The following is an 18,071-nucleotide window of genomic DNA, read 5'->3' on the forward strand; positions in this document are numbered from 1 at the left end:
TCCCCGGGGACGCGAGGAGCAGAGTACCCCCCGCCACCTGAGCCCCCCCGCGCTGGGCTGCCATTGGCCGAGCCGCCTACCGAAGCCCGCTAGGCACAAAAGGCGTTGCTAACTGGATGCCTTTCCCCCCCCCCCCTCTTTTTTTTCCCTCCCCCCCCCCCCCTTTTTTTTGTCTCTCCCTCTCCCCCCACCCCCCCACCCTTCACTACTTCTTCGGATGAGAGCGCGGGTTCACTCGCGTCGCGCCCGCCGCTCCGCTCCCGCCGCCGCCGCTCCGCCCCGCTCCGCTCCCCGCGGGAGGCTGCGCGGGTCGAGTGCGGAGCCGTCCCGCTCCGGCCATGGCCTAGCGGGCGGCCGGGGCAGAAGATGAGTTTCTCCGCGGAGGACGGCGTGGGCAGCCTCTGCCACAAAGCGCTGCAGATCATCTCGGAGCTGTGCCTGGGCGGGCAGGTGGAGAGGGAGAAGTGCGCCGGCATCTTCCCCCTGGAGACCGCCCGCCAGGGCATCGGCGGCACAGGTACCGATACCGGCCCCTCCGCCCCTGGTCCCGGCCGCCGCCCCGCCGCCGAGCCCGTCCTGCCGCCGCCGCGGGGCGGGCAGCGCCGGCGTGGGCGGCCGGAGAGCGCAACTTTTTCCTTTGCCTTCCCTGCGTGCGGAGGGGGCGGAAGGGGGGGCAGTCACACAGCCCGATTTAAAATCATCTCCCTCTCGCAGCCCGCGGAGGCTTCCGCGCTCGGGTGGCAGCCAGGCAAGCGCCAGGACCTCCGAACTGCCACCGCGGGGTGACCCCCGCGCCTGGGGTGGGAGCCAGCGTCCCAGGGGTGACAGGAGAAACGCCGGACTGCGGGCGGGAGGTGCAGGCGTGGGGACGGGGAGCGAGGAGAGGCGCCGAGGGGAGAAAAACGTGCGAGCCCCGCCGTCGGCTGTAGCCGCGCCGCCGGAGACAGCCCCGGTCCCGTCTCCCCCCCGCAGCTCGCTCGCTTGCCCCCCGCAGCTCCGCTTTGGCGAGGTTTTCCCCGCGGTGGGAGTTTCTCTTTATGCAAAGCACGGACCCGGGCTGTTGCATGCGTTCGTGGGGCCGTGCGTGCGGGGAGCGGCGGAGAGGGCTGTGTTTGATGCTCATGTCGCGGGTGGGTAGCGTTCCCGTACGACGGGCGCGCCACGCGTGGTTTGCCGCCCGGTCGCCCCCCTCTCTTCTCCCAAGCCGGCCGTGTGCGTTTGGCGTGTCGCGCTGTCGGCCCCGAGCGCACGGCTGGCGGCGCCGCGGCAGCAGGTTGCGCGGGGGGCGGCGGGAGGGAGGATGGGGCGGCTCCGCGGGGGGCGGCCGGGCCGGCGGAGGAGAGTACGGGCAGCCTCCGCGGCCAGCTCGCCGAGCCGCGGCTCGGGGTATCCGTGTGATGAAACTTGACAGAGCGCCCGGCGCTCTCTGAGCAGGGTTTTGAGGTACAGCTCGTCCCCTCTGTCAGTCGCAGGGGGCGGCAGGAGAGATTTCTGACAGTCAGTGGGAATCTGTGGAGTCAGGGCAGCTCTCCAGGACAGGTCCAGGAAAATTGGGGATGGGGAGGTGCAAGGGGGAAGGAGGAGGGAATTCGGGTTAATTTAACTACTCAGAAGCCAGAAAAATCGTCGGGGTCGAAACCAGGATTTTGATTGCTAACGGTGATATCTTTGGTCACTGATTGCTGGGTTGTCAGGATCCTCTGGGATCTGCGCTGCGCTGTTGGCGTTATTCTGCACAGCACTCTCTGCACCCCGTGGTTTTGATACTTATTTTTAGGACGGGGCTTGAAATTCAGTCCAAGTTCTGCACTTAATTTCTGCCAGAAGGGATTGGTAACCTATTATGTTTGTCCATAAACGTAAATAGACAGCTTGCGTTATGGCCAGCAAACAACAACCGTACAGTGCAAATTAAATAAATTAACACCAAGTCATGAAAAGCAGCAGGTCCTCAGCATGTGCCCCAGCTGCGCTGTTGTCCCCGCCGCAGCTGTTACGTTTATTTTTTTCTTTCTTTTCTTCTAATGCCCACAGCTTTTACAGCGAATCCCGGGTGATGTGTAGTATCTCAGACCAAAAAACTCTTGTGCCAGAGAGGAGCGATTCATCTTTTAGCTCCCGGTATCTGCGCGGTTTTCCCAGGGCTTTGCGCTTGAGACAAGCCCCGAGTTACCAGCCGTTGGCAGGCGGGAGAGTCCCGGCGCCTCAGCCCGGAGGGATGGGAGGATGTGGGAGGGAGGGGCGCGGGGCGACCCCTGCTCTTCCTGACCCGATGCGGTGGGGTTCGGTCCGCCGCGGGCGCCCGTTCCCCGCCGGGGCAGCAGGGTGCGCGGGGTGGGGGTCATAGAGTGAGTGCTTCCACCCTCACGGACCGTGGATTTGTTGTGCTTTGTAAGTGCCAACTGCTGAGGATGTGTGGGTCGCACACTGTGCGTTAGTTGTCTTGGTCTGAATCCTAGAAGGTGCCATGAAAATAAAATTTCCCTATGGACGTTGGAAGGTTCAGCTCTGAAAAGACGAGTTTCTCTATATGGCTTTTAGAGAGCTCTGCATGAGGTATGAGTACTACATGTCATGTAAAAACAAAGTGGATATGTAAAGAGGTGGGATGTGAACGGTATGAAAATGTCCCACCCTGTAAAGTGAGGTTTGCTGTTTAGAAAACTTAGATATTCAGCTGTTGCCTTGGTACTGCATTGTGTGGGGTAACAGGAGCAGCTTCTTAGGCATTTCTTCAAAGTCAGCTATCTTCTTGGGTTTTTTCATTTGTAAACCATAACTAATTTGTAATTGTTGGATTAGGAAAACTCAGGAGCTTCAACCACTGGGTCCCACATCTCAGCTGAGCTCCTAAATCTCACCTTTTTCTCCTTAAAAGGAAACCATTATAAGGTGATGAAGGTCAACTCTATTGGCACATCTATTAAATGACACATTAATAACGCTGCCAGTGAGCATATATTAATGCTTTCTGGCTCCAGAGGAGGAAAAGACACACCGTCTTTGTTGATAATTGACCATATTTTATTATGTAAACACTGGGATAGACAAGGCATAAATATCACTCACATGAATTTTATGAACTGAGAGGTTATAAATACAATGTCTAGGCTGAAAGAAATGGAATCATTGAAAGATGAATCATGCCATCTCTTCTGCTCTTCAAGTGCACGTAGAGTTCCTTATCATCCAGATGGGTAGCGTTAATGTTGTCCACAGTGTTGAACATCCATAGTTTCCTGTTCAGAAATGTTAAAGTGTTCTCCATCATCATCCTGACGATGAAGCCATAAACGTTTGTGTTTCCCGACATACCTGTGTCTTACATGTAGGGTGACAGTATTTGGTGTCTGAGTCCCTATTGTGTAGTCATATCCTTTGGTGACTGAGTAACTTCAGCACAGTTCTGGTGTCTTGTATCTGTGGCTGTATGGTAGAGAAGAGAAATGGCTAATGTAGCCCTATCAGTTTTGCTGCATGTCCTAAATGATGATGTGGGAAGTGCTTTTCTGGTATATTTCCATACCAGTTCAGTTATTTGCTCTCTGGGGCTCCATCTGTAGCAGTGTGTTGGGAATTAGCTCCTGCAACCAGTGCGGAAGTGTATGGAAAATAAACTATGGTAGTAAAAGTAAGAAGATACTTGAGTTGTAAGAGGAGAACTTCTGGAAGATGTGGAGAAAAGACTGTCAGAGAGTTATTAATAATGGTTTATTTTATGTTGTTATGCTATAGAATCACAGCAAAACTTTAAATGAAGAACCAAAAAGCAGATAGCCCAGGAGATGGTGTAAAACGAAGAGAAAATAACATAATAATTGGCTATATAAAGATAGCATATTCTCTTTAAATGGTAGGCTAATTCAGTTTTCCTAAGCTCAAAAAGAAGACATCTCAAGTGTCGCCAAGACAGCATAAGTAAAAATCACTAATGATATTTCATTGAAGAAAGGAAGCCTAAAAGATGAGGAAACCCATATTTGGAAAGCAAAGAATAAGAAACATTTCAGTAAGTAGAAGAGTAGCTGGTAAAAAGGAAAGCGGACCATTTCTATTTAATACAAGAACAAAATGTGGTCTGGAAGCTGAAAATGTTAAAAAAAGGCAACGAGAACTGCTGTGATACAGTTATGTTGGTGGGTGTAATGATTGCTTTCTGTTCAGCTAGGCTGTGAAAAGCAGCCAAGCTTCTCCGAGGAATCAGCTACTTGAGACAAAAGATGCACCACCCAATCATAGGCTTGAAGCAAAATATGAGATAATACTGACCTCATGACCTGAGAGAAGTGTCACTGGCAAACAGAAAGGCTGGGTACTGATTTTTTTTGATAGCGTAGGTGTCTAGGTATAAGAAAGCAGCATAACAAGGATAACAGAATCAAACACAAAGAGGAGGGAGCCAGAGACACAGAACAAAAAAAATCAAGAGTCTGTCTTTGGGCAGGCAGAGTACAACAAAATAAACCAACAAGGGCATTCAGTTTGCTGCTAACAGCAACAAAAAAGCCCTCAAAAAACTTTCATGTGTTAGATTCCTCTTATACTCAGAGAATTAAGAGTTTGAACATTCTTTGTGGGCAAACAGGATTACACCAAAGAAACGGCTGATTCTTCAGTAGTTTTTTCCTCTCGGTGACACCACTGCCACCTTAGGACCCTCAATTACTGCTCACTGCTTGGGTCAAGAAGGGGTAATCATATTTAGTGTAATGGATAATTAATCTATGGAACTCATAACAAAGAATCTTAGTGAGATAAATCATTTCGTAAAATTCTAAGAGCTTTAGACAATTAGTGTAGAAACGACATCTGCTGTTATATTTTCTGCCCTGGTAATTACAAGGACTATTAATTCTCTCATCTCAGGGGAATGCTTAAGCAAAAAGATTAGGAAGCTGTTTACATTTATGGTACCCGTATATAGTTAGATGACTCTGTGAGCTTTCTTCTGAGGGTATTAGCATCTTTGGCAAAATGCTGACTTAGAAGTGCAACAGTATTGTGGGGCTTTTATACACCTTTATTTCCAGTAGATTTGATGAAAACGATTAAGATGTTTATCAACTAATAGGAAGAATTCAGGTGGAAAATAAATGGGAGCTGGAAGTGCAGGATCGCACCTAACAAAATTTATCTCTAATCCAACTAAATTATGTTCTAGAAGTGTCCAAAATTCATATATGCAGCTTGTTTACACCTGTATTTTTACTCAGGTCATCTGATTAATAAAGGACTTTAATTAATTTTTTGCCAGTTAAGCATCCCTCATCATTTTCAAAGGAACCAAGCACATCAAAGGGCCAGCTGGGAGCATTCCTGAAGGTTAAGTCAATTGCATGGAGTGTAGTAAGAGGAGCTTTGGCATCTTGCTCTGTGGAGACATTTAAAATTCATTGCACGTCCTCTGCAAATGGTGGGCACTTTATGCTGTCTTTGCTTTTTTTTGTAGGCTTGCTGGTCCTGCAGAACTTTCCTGTCTCATTACCAGTTCTTGTGGGGAACCAGTGTTTATAACAGAGCTGGAAACCCAGTTGCTTACCTGCCAGAAGGGCGTATTTTTTCCATCTAGAGTAGCTACAGAGTTTAGGGAGTGATGTTCGCTCTTGCTCTTTTGCTTGTCAGACAATGATTTATTTTAAGTTGATTATGCAAAGAGCATCAGCTTCTACAGGATCATTTGTTATTCACTTAAATATTCTACTCACAATTATTTTGTTGCCATGAACCTATTGACTTTCTAGCCCTTCACCTGATAGATAGTTTTCCATAGAAGTACAGAGTGAGTCAGAAAACACTGGAGCACCCTATGCATGCCCATTCTGTAATATAGCTTCACTTTTCCCTGAGGAACAATGTCACGGGTCCTCTTGCTGTAGCTGGAGTAAGTTTCTCATTGGCTGCCATCTGCGTCCCTGACAGCTCTCAAACCTGTTGATGGCAACTGATGATTTACATTCAGTCCCAGTGCCTTTAAATCTGCATGTGTGCACAGACTGCAGACACACATATACCTAGAGTATAAGGTTTAGGTGTATTGACACTGCCTGGAGAAAGAATCGATTTAGCCAGTAGAGTGCTTGTGAGTTCTCAACTGTGCCAAAGCGAGCATGAAGGGGACCAGAAATAGCTTGAATGAGTGTGGAGACTACTGTCATAAGTGTAAGACATCATACAAGAAAGGAACATTTCTCTTCATGAGAAAGTAACTGTGGTGTGAAACAATTGAGCATTCTGATACATAGAAATGTAATAAAACTAAATAATGAATATCTGAACAGTTAACAGACTGATAGAATTATTTATGGCACAGCTCATCACCTGGTCAGAGCAAAGTTATTACCAGAGAGAAACACAGGGTTGGTGGGGGGTGGAATATGCTTTGCAAAATCGGTGCTAGCAAGCTGTGAAAACCAGAAATGCATCTATCTAGTTGAGCAGCTCAAAGGTAGAACATATTAGAAAACATACCGCAGAGACCAGATTTATGTACAATAAATGCGAAGGCAGTCACATCAATGCAGAAGTGCTCAATATGCAGACAGCAGCCATACACAGTAAAAACAAGTTTTACAAAAGAATCCTCCTCTGTACACGATTTGCAGAGAGAAATAGAGATGAAAAATGCAGAAACGGCTGGAACAGCTGGAGAACATATCTGTAATGATGAAGATAAAGAGACAGAGGGATTTGCTGGGTCTCATGATATGTGTGAGGTGTTCATTATATACCGCCGAGTAAGAACGAACACAACCATGACAATTAAAAAATGACACTTGAGCTGTGTGAACCTTGCAGCAGCTATGGTGTGCTTATGATTAATGGCAGTCCAGTGGGGTTATGACGTGTTTTCATTTCGTTTTCTTGTCTGAAAGGATAATGAGATTCTCTTGAAGATGCTTTCAGGGATGTCCTCACAAGTGTGAGAGCAGTGTGAGACGAAGCCCAAAGCTGGGTTTTTGTTTAATGGAAGGCAAGGCAGGGCAGAGATGGGTTGAACAGAGATGGGAGTTACCTCCTATTGAGATTGAGAGTTAACAAGGAAGGAAGTAGGTAGTCCAGAAAAAGCCTTGGAAGTGGAAAGAAATAATTTATGTTTGGTATGTTAGAGAATAGAGGCCAATGTTCAGTGACAACTTCTTTCACTGCCTACACTGCAGGCAAAACACAACAACCCAGTCAGGCTTTAAAAGCGAGAGCCATCGTCTCTAGTTACACACAGCACGAGAATCGTGCTGAGGCTCATGAACGTGCAGCTGTTTTGGCAAATTCCTTCTGATTTCTGGAAAACAGAAGGCAATGTGGGCTAGGAGAAGGCGCTTTTGGGAAATACCCTATATCTGCTGTACATCAAGTAATCTGAAGTCCCGTATCTGCAGTTTCAAAAGGCAAAAGAGGGCATTCCATTTGTGGTTGGACAGATAGAGATCATCTGATACTTTCATAAATAGTTAACTTAGATAAAATTATTTTGATGAGAGATTACTAATTTTATGTGCTGTGATGATGTAGTAAATCATAGTGATACCTGACTTTGATTCCTTTACCATCACGAAACGTACTGCCATAGAGCTCTGTGAACATGCAGCAGTGATATACCAGCCAGTAGATGGTGATGGCTGTTCTCAACATATTCAGACATCAGACTGAATTAACAGCGTAGGAGGGAACACATTCACAACAGGGTTACAGTCAAAAGGTTTGAGGAAGATCTTCAAAGTATGTTTCTCCATGAGAACAGGCAATCACATGTAGACTTGTAAGTGAAAGGCTATTTTGAAATATAAAGTTAGGAGTTTTGACAGGCTCGGGTTATGAGAGAAAATACATGACTGCACCTGCCACTGTCTGAGGCACACTGAAGCATTATATCCCCATCTTCTGGGATTTGGATGAGGCAGAAGTATTTGTGGAATTTAATGCCATGTAAAAATGAACACCAGCAACTTGTTTTGTTCTTCAGATTTCCCCAAGGCAAACTGAACAGCAGAAATAATGGGTTGGACCAACTAGTGCATGTACATGGGGATAGATAGGGGAGATTTATTTGACCCAGACTGTTTATAACTGAAAAAGCTCCTGCTTCCCTCCAAATGCTACAAAATCAGAGACACTTCCCTTTATCTGATTGAGCTGACTCCTGATATTCCAGGTACAAGAGTTCCCTTTAGAGTGGTAGCTATGGAAAGGTGAAGTTCTTCATGGCTGATGAACAAGAGAACAAAATAAAAGTTCAAGAAAAATGTTTGAAAAAAAGTTACAGAGACATTTTACTTTCAATATTTAAGAGAACTGAGATGAGATACAAAAAAGAATGCAATCCCCATTTTTCCCAGGTGTTCCTTTTCCCCCCTTTTCCTTTGCTGATGAGTACCTTCTCTTTAGCATGGTTCACATCAGATATGTGCCTGCCCTTAAATACACGGGCAGCTACCTCATGGCACTTTCTGGTCTCTCTCTCCATTCAAGATCATAGTTTTGTGGAGTATGTTTTCCCAGAATTAAGCATCAAGGGGCACGTGTTCTCAGGGCACGGACTAAAATGTAAATTAATTTAATTTGTTTTGAAAATGGAAGTCTGCCAATGTGCCTGTTTGTGAATTGATTCATGTGTAGGACTTTCTGAGGCAAGTTTCAAAATGTGTTGGAAGCCATAATACCTAAACCATTGCTTAAGACATTGGCTAGCATCTGGGGGGAAACGAGGGGGTAAGAAAAGAAATATGAAAGACTGTCAAGGAACCTCTTACAGTGGAAATGTTTCTGAGAATATTTATAAAACATTTATAAGACTTTCAGGTAAATAAAATTCATGAGCTTCCCAACAAGCCATGCCTTTCTCAAATGAGAAACATAAAATTGGCCAAAATTCCTTATCTTGAATGAGTAGTTTAAATAGAAAACCATAAAGAAAAAGGGTACTCTCTTCAGTTATGAAATTTTATCAAGAGTATGAAGATGACAGTAAGGACAGAGGTCAATAAAGGAATATCTCCAGGAGGGAAATGGTAACTCCTGGGAGATTTCCCACTGATCAGAAAGGGGAATGTGAGAAAGAGGATTTTCTTCATGTTCCCAAGTTTACCCACAATGTGAACAGGAATGGGAAAAGCATAATTCTGTGTGCACAGATAAGTGTGAAGAAAGGTGTCCTGTTTTGTGCAAACATGCAACATTGAAGACATGCTGTAATTAGCAGTTCAAAAAAAGAGTTGTCAAACAACTGCTTCTAGTTTGAGATTATTTTTCTCTTCCTTAGTACCGGAGACCAGTGTTTACATTGTTGGCAAGTAACATTGTCCCAGCAGAGTAAGTGAATCTCCTTCTGCCTCTGAAAGTTTGGGCAGCCCTTGAATTTCCACCAGTTCTGCATCTTTAAACAATACTTGATACATAAAGTTACAACTCTGGTTGATGACGCATTCATCCTTCAGTACCGATTTTCCTTCCCACCCCGGTTTCCCTGACAGGGAAGTGAAGAAGATCCTAGTCTGCAGAACTGTCTGTTAATGTTTTTTATTCTTAAGCCAAACTTCCTATGAAAAGGAATTCAAGAGACATACCCAGCTTAATCAGCGAAGGGTCTGGGAAGCTCAGTTTGACTGCTCTTCTGCAGATGATTGCGGTTTTCACATAACAGCATATCTCTTGCAACTGCTCAGCTGACTGTCAGAAGGGAGGAAATTAAAGAATGTTATTTTTATGCCAATTTATATGACACACTGATTGCTTTTTAGCAATTATGGCAGTAAATTTAATTAGAGTCTAAAAGTAACTCTTTTGGTCAATTTCCTGGAAATGACAATATTTCATGTTTCTTTTCAAGTATCAGTTGTGTCATGAAGTGCCATAGGTCAGTAAAGTAGCAAAAATCATAGAATCATAGAACGTGTAAGGTTGGAAGGGACCTTTAGAGATTATCTAGCCCAACCACCCTGCAGTAGGCAGGGACATCTTCACTAGATCAGGTCACTCAGAGCCTTATCAAGCCTGACCTTGAATGCCTCCAGGGATGGGGCCTCCTCTGCATCTCAGAGATGTATCATTTGTACAACTGTTTGTAGAATTAGATTCTACATCTTTCATCTGCTCTTGAGACTTAAGATGCTTAATGTGATTTGTTTTTAGAACTATAAACCTATTTTCTGTAAAGATTTTGAGACAGGCATAGAATTGGAAATAGTTTAATGGAAATACAGAAGAAAAAGCCTAGAAAAAGTTGAAGTACAGGAGTAGGTGTTGAAAAGAGATACCAAGTTATTTGAAGGCTTGAAAAATGTCTTTCAGTGAAAAACTTGAAATAGAATTGGTTGGAAATGCTTTGATGGAATGTTTTTCAACTGATAGTATCTATTCATCAAATTGAAACTCAGCTGGAAGGGATCAATTTTCATATTTCTGGTTTTGAAATACTTCCATCAGTTTCAAAGTTATTAAAACATCCTGTTTCAGTGTTTCCTAAATGAAAAAAAAAATACAATTGTCACATCTAAAAGCCTTTTTCTCAAAATGCAACCTAATTATGCCAATGTTAAGATGAGCTGGAAATATTACAAATTACCCCAAATTTAATTGGGTTTTTTTGCTCTCTCTCTGGTTTTTTGGGGGGTTTGGTTTTGGTTTTGTTTTTAATTTCTGATAGATCAACATTTTCAAGGCTTCTACTTTTTATCAGGGTTTGAGAATGGAAAAATATTTAGGGCAGTTTATCAAAAAGTTCCTTTAGTACTCCATACCTCTGTATTAAATCATTAAATTAATTTATGACCATTCTCTGGCACTGAGGCCAACTTGAAGGCCACATCCAAACCACCTATTAAGAATGAACACTGGCCTTCTCTAATTCCTCATCCATGCCCGGGAATTGGCTGGGAGACTATGAAGTGGCCCAATTTAAAATAATTCTAGGAACTGGTATACACACTTGAGTTTCAAGTCCTGGGTTTGTTTCCTGGAACATTTTATTTTATTATTTACATTTTGTACAGGCATGTCTTATTAAGCGTATCATATCTTTTCGTCTCTTATACAAAGACGTGGAAGAAGCAATGACTGTAAATTAGAACTACCAAAAAAACACATCAATAATACAAATTTGGAACAAAATGAGTAACTAATGAAAGCTGCAAACTCAGCATCGTGTAACATCATCTTGTCAAGGTAGGACAGTCTGCTGCGGAATGTGAACAAGCCAAGTAAAAATTACTGCGCTCAGGAAGATCAGGGTAAATAGATTAAACCAGATAGTCTAATAATGCTTACTGGGGAAAAATTATCTAGAAAAATCATATCCAAAAGTAATGTTTTCTTCTTGTGTTACATTATTATTAGACATAATTATGCATCCATTCATTTTATGGAAGTATCTTTATTCAGAATTTGCCATACGAATTTCTTATTAGGCTGCTGTGTATTCCAAGGGCTGCATTTTGTCATTTAACTGCAGGCAGAAAAGGAGGACACCTTTTTCAGGACTGTCAGGAACTGGCCAAGGAGGTAGCAGTTTGTGCCATGCTCTTTAAATCAAGAAACACATACCCTGCCAATTCACCCATGACACTGGCCAGAATGTATATAAAGTGAGGTTGATCAGAGCCATATCTACCAAATCTCCAGACAAAATTTTCTGGGTTTTTTAGCTAATTCTCACACATCTTCATGTTGAATAGGCCTTGGAGTCGGTGTTTGTAACTAAGAAATGTGTCTGGGTATTGTATATTAATAAAGAAAATATTCCAAAATTTTGTATTGGAATCTTCATCTCTCAAAGGACACGTGAACTACATAAGGCTTCATGGAGTTAATCATGGAATGGTCTGGGTTGGAAGGGACCCCAAGGATCATACAGTTCCAACCCCCCTGACATAGGCATGGCCACCAACCTCCAGGCCTGGATCTACACAAGGTTGCCCAGGGCCCCATCCAACCTGGCCATGAACACCCCCAGGAATGGGGCATCCACCATCTCTCTGGGCAGCCTGCTCCAGCACCTCACCACTCTCTCTGTAAAAAACTTCCCCCTAACATCTAATCTAAACCTTCCCTCTTTCAGCTTTAATCCATTCCCCCTTGTCCTGCCATTGTCTACTCTTTCAAAAAGTTGATTCCCCTCCTGTTTATATGCTCCCTTCAGGGGGACCTCACTGACCACACCAGAAGCCCCAGGTCCTTCACAGCAGGGCGACTCTCAAGGAGTTCTTCCCCCAGTCCAAATATATGTCTGGAATTCCTCTGTCCCAAGTGCGAGACCTTACACTTTACAGTGTTGAACCTTATTAGGTTCACCTAGGCCCATCTTTCAAGCCTGCCAAGATCCCTCTTGATGACTTCCTTTCCTTTGATTGGGTCAACTGCGCCGCTCAGCTTGGTGTCATCCGCTTGGTGTCATCCTCATCTTGCTGAGGGTGCACTCAATTCCATCATCGATGTCATTGATAAAGTTGTTAAAGAGTACCAGTCCCAAGACAGACCCCTCGGTTACACCACTTCTTACTGGCTTCCACCTAGACATAGCACCATTGACCACCACCCTTTGCATCCTTTTAACCAGTTCTTTATCCACTGGATGGTACACCTGTCAAATCCACATCTCTCTAATTTAGAGATAAGGATGTGATGGGGGACCATGTCAAAGGCCTTGCACAAGTCCAGGTAGATGACATCGGTTGCCTTCCATTTATCCACTGATGCTATCACAGGATCACAAAATTGTAGGGATTGGAAGGGACCTCGAGAGATTGTCACGTCCAACCACCCTGCCAAAGCAGGCTCCCTAGGACAGGTCATACAGGTAGGCATCCAGATGGGTCTTGAATATGTCCAGAGAAGGAGACTCCACAACCCCCCTGGGCAGCCTGTTCCAGTGCTCTGTCACCCTTACTATGAAAAAGTTCTTCTGCATATTGGTGCTGAACTTCCTATGTTCCAACTTGAAGCCATTGCCCCTTGTTTGGTCTCCATAGGCAATTGTAAAGAGGCTGGTTATTTCCCCGTATCCCACACTTAAGATATTTGTAAACATTAATAAGATCCCCTCTTCGTCTTCTTTTCCCAAGGCTGAACAGCCCCAGTTCATTCAGCCTTTCCTCGTAGGGGAGATGCTCCAGGCCTTTAATCATCTTCGTAGCCCTATGCTAGACTCTCCATCATAGAAAGTCAACAGATTAGTGAGGCATGACCTTCCCTTAGTGAAGCCGTGCTGGCTGTCCTGAATCATGCGTTCATCCCTCATGTGCTCTAACATGTCATCCAGGAGGATCTGTTCCATGATCTTCCCAGGCACAGAGGTGAGGTTCTCCAGCCTGACATTCCCTGGGTCTTCCTTGCTCCTTTTCTTATAAATGGGAGTGACGTGACCCTTTATCCAGTCCCCAGGGACCTCTCCTGACAGCCATGACTTTTCAAGTATGATGGAGAGTGACTTGGCAACCACATCAGGCAGCTCCTTCGGGACCCTGGGATGCATGTCATAGTACATACTTAATACATACATAGAGGACTATCTTTGTTCCTGTGATCCTTTAGAAAAAAAAAAATTAAACTCTCTTTGTGTTTTTCTACTGGTTCAGTTTAGTAGCCTGGAGCTATGGACACAAAATATTAGCTGTTAAACTGTCAAAACAGGTTGTAACAAGCAGCAGCAGACACTGCTTGAGGGACATTTAAGCAGGGTTTACTGAATACTTTTAAAGCACACAAAACACTCTTTCAGGGGATTTTTTTAAGTTATAATATTGCATGATACTGGAGAAATGGAACTGAAGCATGTCATATAGAATAAAACTCCTAATTAGGGCTCAATGGGCATTTCTGGTGATCCACCATCCCCTAAAATACAAGTCTGTTCATAGCATTTCATTGGTACGAAATCCGTTCTCATGTCTTTGTCTGTGCTATTAGATAGGCTAACTAATTGTGGCAGAGAAAGTCAAACACAGGGCAGCAGGGGTAGCTGAGCATACTGTACGGTCTCTGTACAACTCAGGGCATTGGAAAGTGTACTCTGAAGCTAGCTGTGTTTTCAGAGCAGAATTTCAGATGCTGATGTTTATGTGCTGTCTTAGTCCAGAGCTTAATATTTAACCCTAGAATTTCTTACTTGTGACAGGCTGTAGCCTGTCCCCATTTATGCCACTTAAATGCTGGGTTTTCACATGTTTCTGAAGCAGTTCGCACACAGAGTCAAAAGTTTGGCCAGAAATCTGTGTGTCAGCCTGGCGTGTTAGAACCGGTCTGTCTTCATGTGCACTTACAGAAAATGTGGACCGTGGTTTGACTTTCTCAGCAAGATGTGTTCCTGAGCAGACAGCCTTTGATGGCAGTGGCTAGGTGTGTTTGGGACCATTTGGGTAGTCCCTTACTTCCTAAGAAGTCTGACTGAGTGCATGGCAAGGGATACAGGTATTGGCCCCTGGCCTGAATAGCCATTAACAGGATATTTGTGACATAGATGTTAGAGAATGATGACATTTTAAAGTGGAGGTTTAGCTACTAAACGGAAAAAAAGCCCTACATTAAATAAGACTTTAAAGCTCTGTGCAAGATAATGTTCAGAATGCTTCTATCTCCTTACCTGTGTAATTTTAATTCTTTTCTTTTTCTCCATGTTTGTCATGATGATCTTTGTTTCTAATTCTTTGCAGACATCTCAGTCAGTCTGTTAGCAGTAGTTGTCAGCTTCTGCGGGCTCGCCTTGCTGGTAGTCTCGCTTTTTGTCTTTTGGAAGTTGTGTTGGCCCTGCTGGAGAAGCAAACCTCTCACTTCCAATGCCAGTAATGTCCCTCAGAGCAACTCCAGTGCTCCTACGGAGGTTTTTGAGACCAGTGAGAAAAAGGAAGTTAAAGAAAATGGGAAACCTACAACAAAGGTACTTGAAGCTGCATTGAAAATTAGCCACACTTCACCTGATATACCAGCAGAGGTCCAGAACGCGCTGAAAGAGCATCTGATCAGACATGCACGCATGCAGCGGCAGATCACTGAGCCCACATCGTCATCAAGGTAAGTTAGGGGCACTCGCGTTTGTGGCCTGTTTCCTGGGAACGGGTAGAGGCACAACACTGCTGAAAATTCCAGGATCCTGGGTTACTCCCTGACTTCCTCACAGATCTGTGTGAAGCAGCAGTCACGTGAATGCAAAGCCTCGGTGTCCTTTAAACAGAATATTCTGAAACATATGGTGTACCTTCAGTTGCATCATTATTTTGACACATGAAGATCTATGTCTTTTACTACTTTGTAAATACGTATGCTATTCCTTACAGCAATTCCATTTTAGGTTTTCTTTATAGGAAAATCTGTTTCAGTGTTATTTTTTAAAGTACTGCAAGTGTGGCTTTTCACAGACATAGTTTTATAGATACAGCAGCTCCTTTGCTGATGAAAGTTTTCCTCTCCTCGAAATAAGTGACAGATTTGTTGTTGGTGGCACATTTTTTAAGACATGGTTTGCCATTTTTAAAGGAATTAAAAACCCAGTCTAGAATATAGATTGTTATGGACTGATCTTAAAGCAGTGCAGATTTTATATAAATCATTAAATAAACTGCAAGGAGGTAGCATTGCCAAAGTGATGTCTTGTATTAAACTGGAGGACACAAACTTTTGTTTTGTCTCAGTTACTGCTTTATATTGAAAAGTAGTGACGACATGTGCAGTGACCTATACTTTCAAATGAGCCTTTCTTCAAATACTATCAGCAAATTTAATGCATGCATAACAAACAGTGAACTGGAAAGATCATTTCTACAGCAAGGAAAAAAAAAGCGGAATGCTTTATAGACAGAGAGTAAGACAGTGAAGGCTAAAGGAGGCATCTACTAATGACACCTTACCATTAGTAAGACCACAAACGCTATTTAGGAAGTAGCTTTCCCTTAATAAAACATTTGCTGAATCACAGAATCAGAGAACTTTAGGAGTTGGAAGGGACATTGAAAGATCATCTTGTCCAACCCCCTGCCAGAGCAGGATCACCTAGACTAAATCACACATTAGTGTGGAACTAATTTGGTCTAAATGGAATGCATCGAGGCAGGTTTTGAATATCTCCAGAGGAGGAGACTCCACAACTTCCCTGGGCAGTCTGTTCCAGTGCTCTGTCACTTTCACAGTGAAAAAGTTCCTCCTTATATTCACATGGAACTTCCTATGCTCCAGCTTGCACCCATTGCCCCTTGTCCTATCATTGGACATCACTGAGAAGAGCCTGGCTCCATCCTCCTGACTCTCAGCCTTGACATATTTATAAACATTAATAAGGTAACCCCTCAGTCTTCTCTTCTCCAAGCTAAAGAAACCCAGCTCCCTCAGACTTTCCTCGTAAGGAAGGTGTTCCACTCCCTTCATCATCTTGGTGGCCCTGCATGTGGACTCTTTCAAGGAGCTCTATGTCCTTCTTGAACTGAGGGGTCCAGAACTGTACACAATATTCCAGGTGCTGTCTTACCAGGGCAGAGTAGAGGGGGAAAAGGACCTTTCTAGCCACACCCCTTCTCATACACCCCAGGATGCCATTGGCCTTCCTAGCCATGAGGGCACATTGCTGTCCACCAGGACCCCCAGGTCCCTCTCACCTACACCTCCAACAGGTCAGTCCCCAATCTATACTGGTACCTGGGGTTGTTCTTACCCAGATGCAAGATGCTATCCTTGCCCTTGTTAAATCTCATTAAACTTCTCCCCGCCCAGCTCTCCAGCCTGTCTAAGTCTTGCTGAAGGGCAGCACAGCCCTCTCGTGTGTCAGCCACCCCTCCCAGTTTTGTGTCATAAAATGAAGACATGAAACAAACAAGCAACAAAAACTCACATTCACAATACTCAGTGGAGGCACAAAATTGTAGAAGGCACATGCTTTACATTTAGTGAGCACATCGCTGGCCTTCTGTAAGTCCCTAAGACAGCGCTTTGCCAGCTCTGTGCACTCATGGTGAGTGCTGCAGTTCTTGTTCCCAGCTCTTCCACCAGCGTGAAACAGCCAGCAGGCAGTCACAGCATGCTCCCAAAAATGAGACCCCTCCAGCCAGGACAGGTCTGACTGACTTCAGCAGCTGAAACGTGTCCTGAATTATGAGCTGGCTTGAAGCCACACTGCCCAGGCTATGCCTGGCTCCAGCTACTGTCTCCGTCTGCTGAGAGAAGGAGCACAGTATCCAAGCCACACTGAGGAACATTTCCAAAAGACTGAGAAGACAGTTTTGAAATGTTAACTGTTCTACTAAACACAGAGGGACTGAAATTGATGCAGCTTAGCATGACAAAGGTATTCTACAACTCACTATTACCTAATAGGATATTAATTGGAAGTTTTATCCATCATGTACCAAACAGGTAAATCCATAGGTAATTAGACTGTCTGGCTTCCTGAACAGAGAGAAGAAATAGCTGGCTGGCAAATGGGCTTGAATACTCCCTGTGGTACTGAAGGAAGAATTTCAGGAGACGTGATCTAGAGCTACTTTAGGCAGTGAAAATATTCCTACACACCTCTAGAGTGATTTGAACTGGGATCTAATTGCATATGAAATATCTGTGAAGCCAAGGACAGTTTTACATAATTAAACCATGCCATCAATTCTTCTCTTTCTGTATATTTGTAACTTTGCATGGGAACTTTTTCTTGTTATCTCCTCTAGATTAGCAGTTAAATCTCTCCTGAGGGACAGTTCCTTTGCTTTGAGTAACCCTGCTTGAGTTGTCCCCTCCTCCCCAAGCTGTGTTTGTAAATACATTTTTTTTCTATATCTCTGCCTGCCTTAAGCGAGTCTTAACCTTCCCACAGCCCGTATTAATTATGACTGCCAAGAATATCATGTATGAGATGAAGGCTGGACATTTAGGCCAGCTTTCTGTATTATTCCTTCCTTGTGTCACAGAATATTGGATCACAAAATGACTAAAAACTGCCTCTGGTGTCTTTCATTGGTGACCTCTAAATGAAGGAGAGCCATTAACAGACACAGAGGTAGCACAGCTTTCTCCTACACTGTCTTCAACGCAGAACCGCTTCATTGTACTCGGGAGGCCCAAGTGACCCAAATGCACCATCTCCTGACTGTATTCCACTGACAGAGGAT

At 44.2% G+C, this 18,071-nt stretch overlaps 1 protein-coding gene across 2 annotated transcripts in view; it reads left to right on the plus strand.

The window, feature by feature from the left end:
* Positions 1-366: 366 nt before the first annotated feature.
* SYT10 (synaptotagmin 10) overlaps positions 367-18,071 on the plus strand; it is a gene marked incomplete at both ends in the record, with an annotated part of 38,236 nt that continues 20,531 nt past the window's right edge. Inside the window, 2 exons of one of the 2 annotated variants that reach the window (XM_084268239.1) lie at positions 367-517; positions 14,640-14,997. In XM_084268239.1, coding sequence (XP_084124365.1) covers positions 367-517; positions 14,640-14,997 — 509 coding nt within the window. The remainder of the gene's footprint in view (positions 518-14,639; positions 14,998-18,071) is intronic. The other variant, XM_084268240.1, reaches the window with a different exon arrangement.

Source organism: Gallinula chloropus, assembly GCF_964237585.1.
Source record: "Gallinula chloropus genome assembly, chromosome: 1".
In the NCBI taxonomy this organism is placed as follows: domain Eukaryota; kingdom Metazoa; phylum Chordata; class Aves; order Gruiformes; family Rallidae; genus Gallinula; species Gallinula chloropus.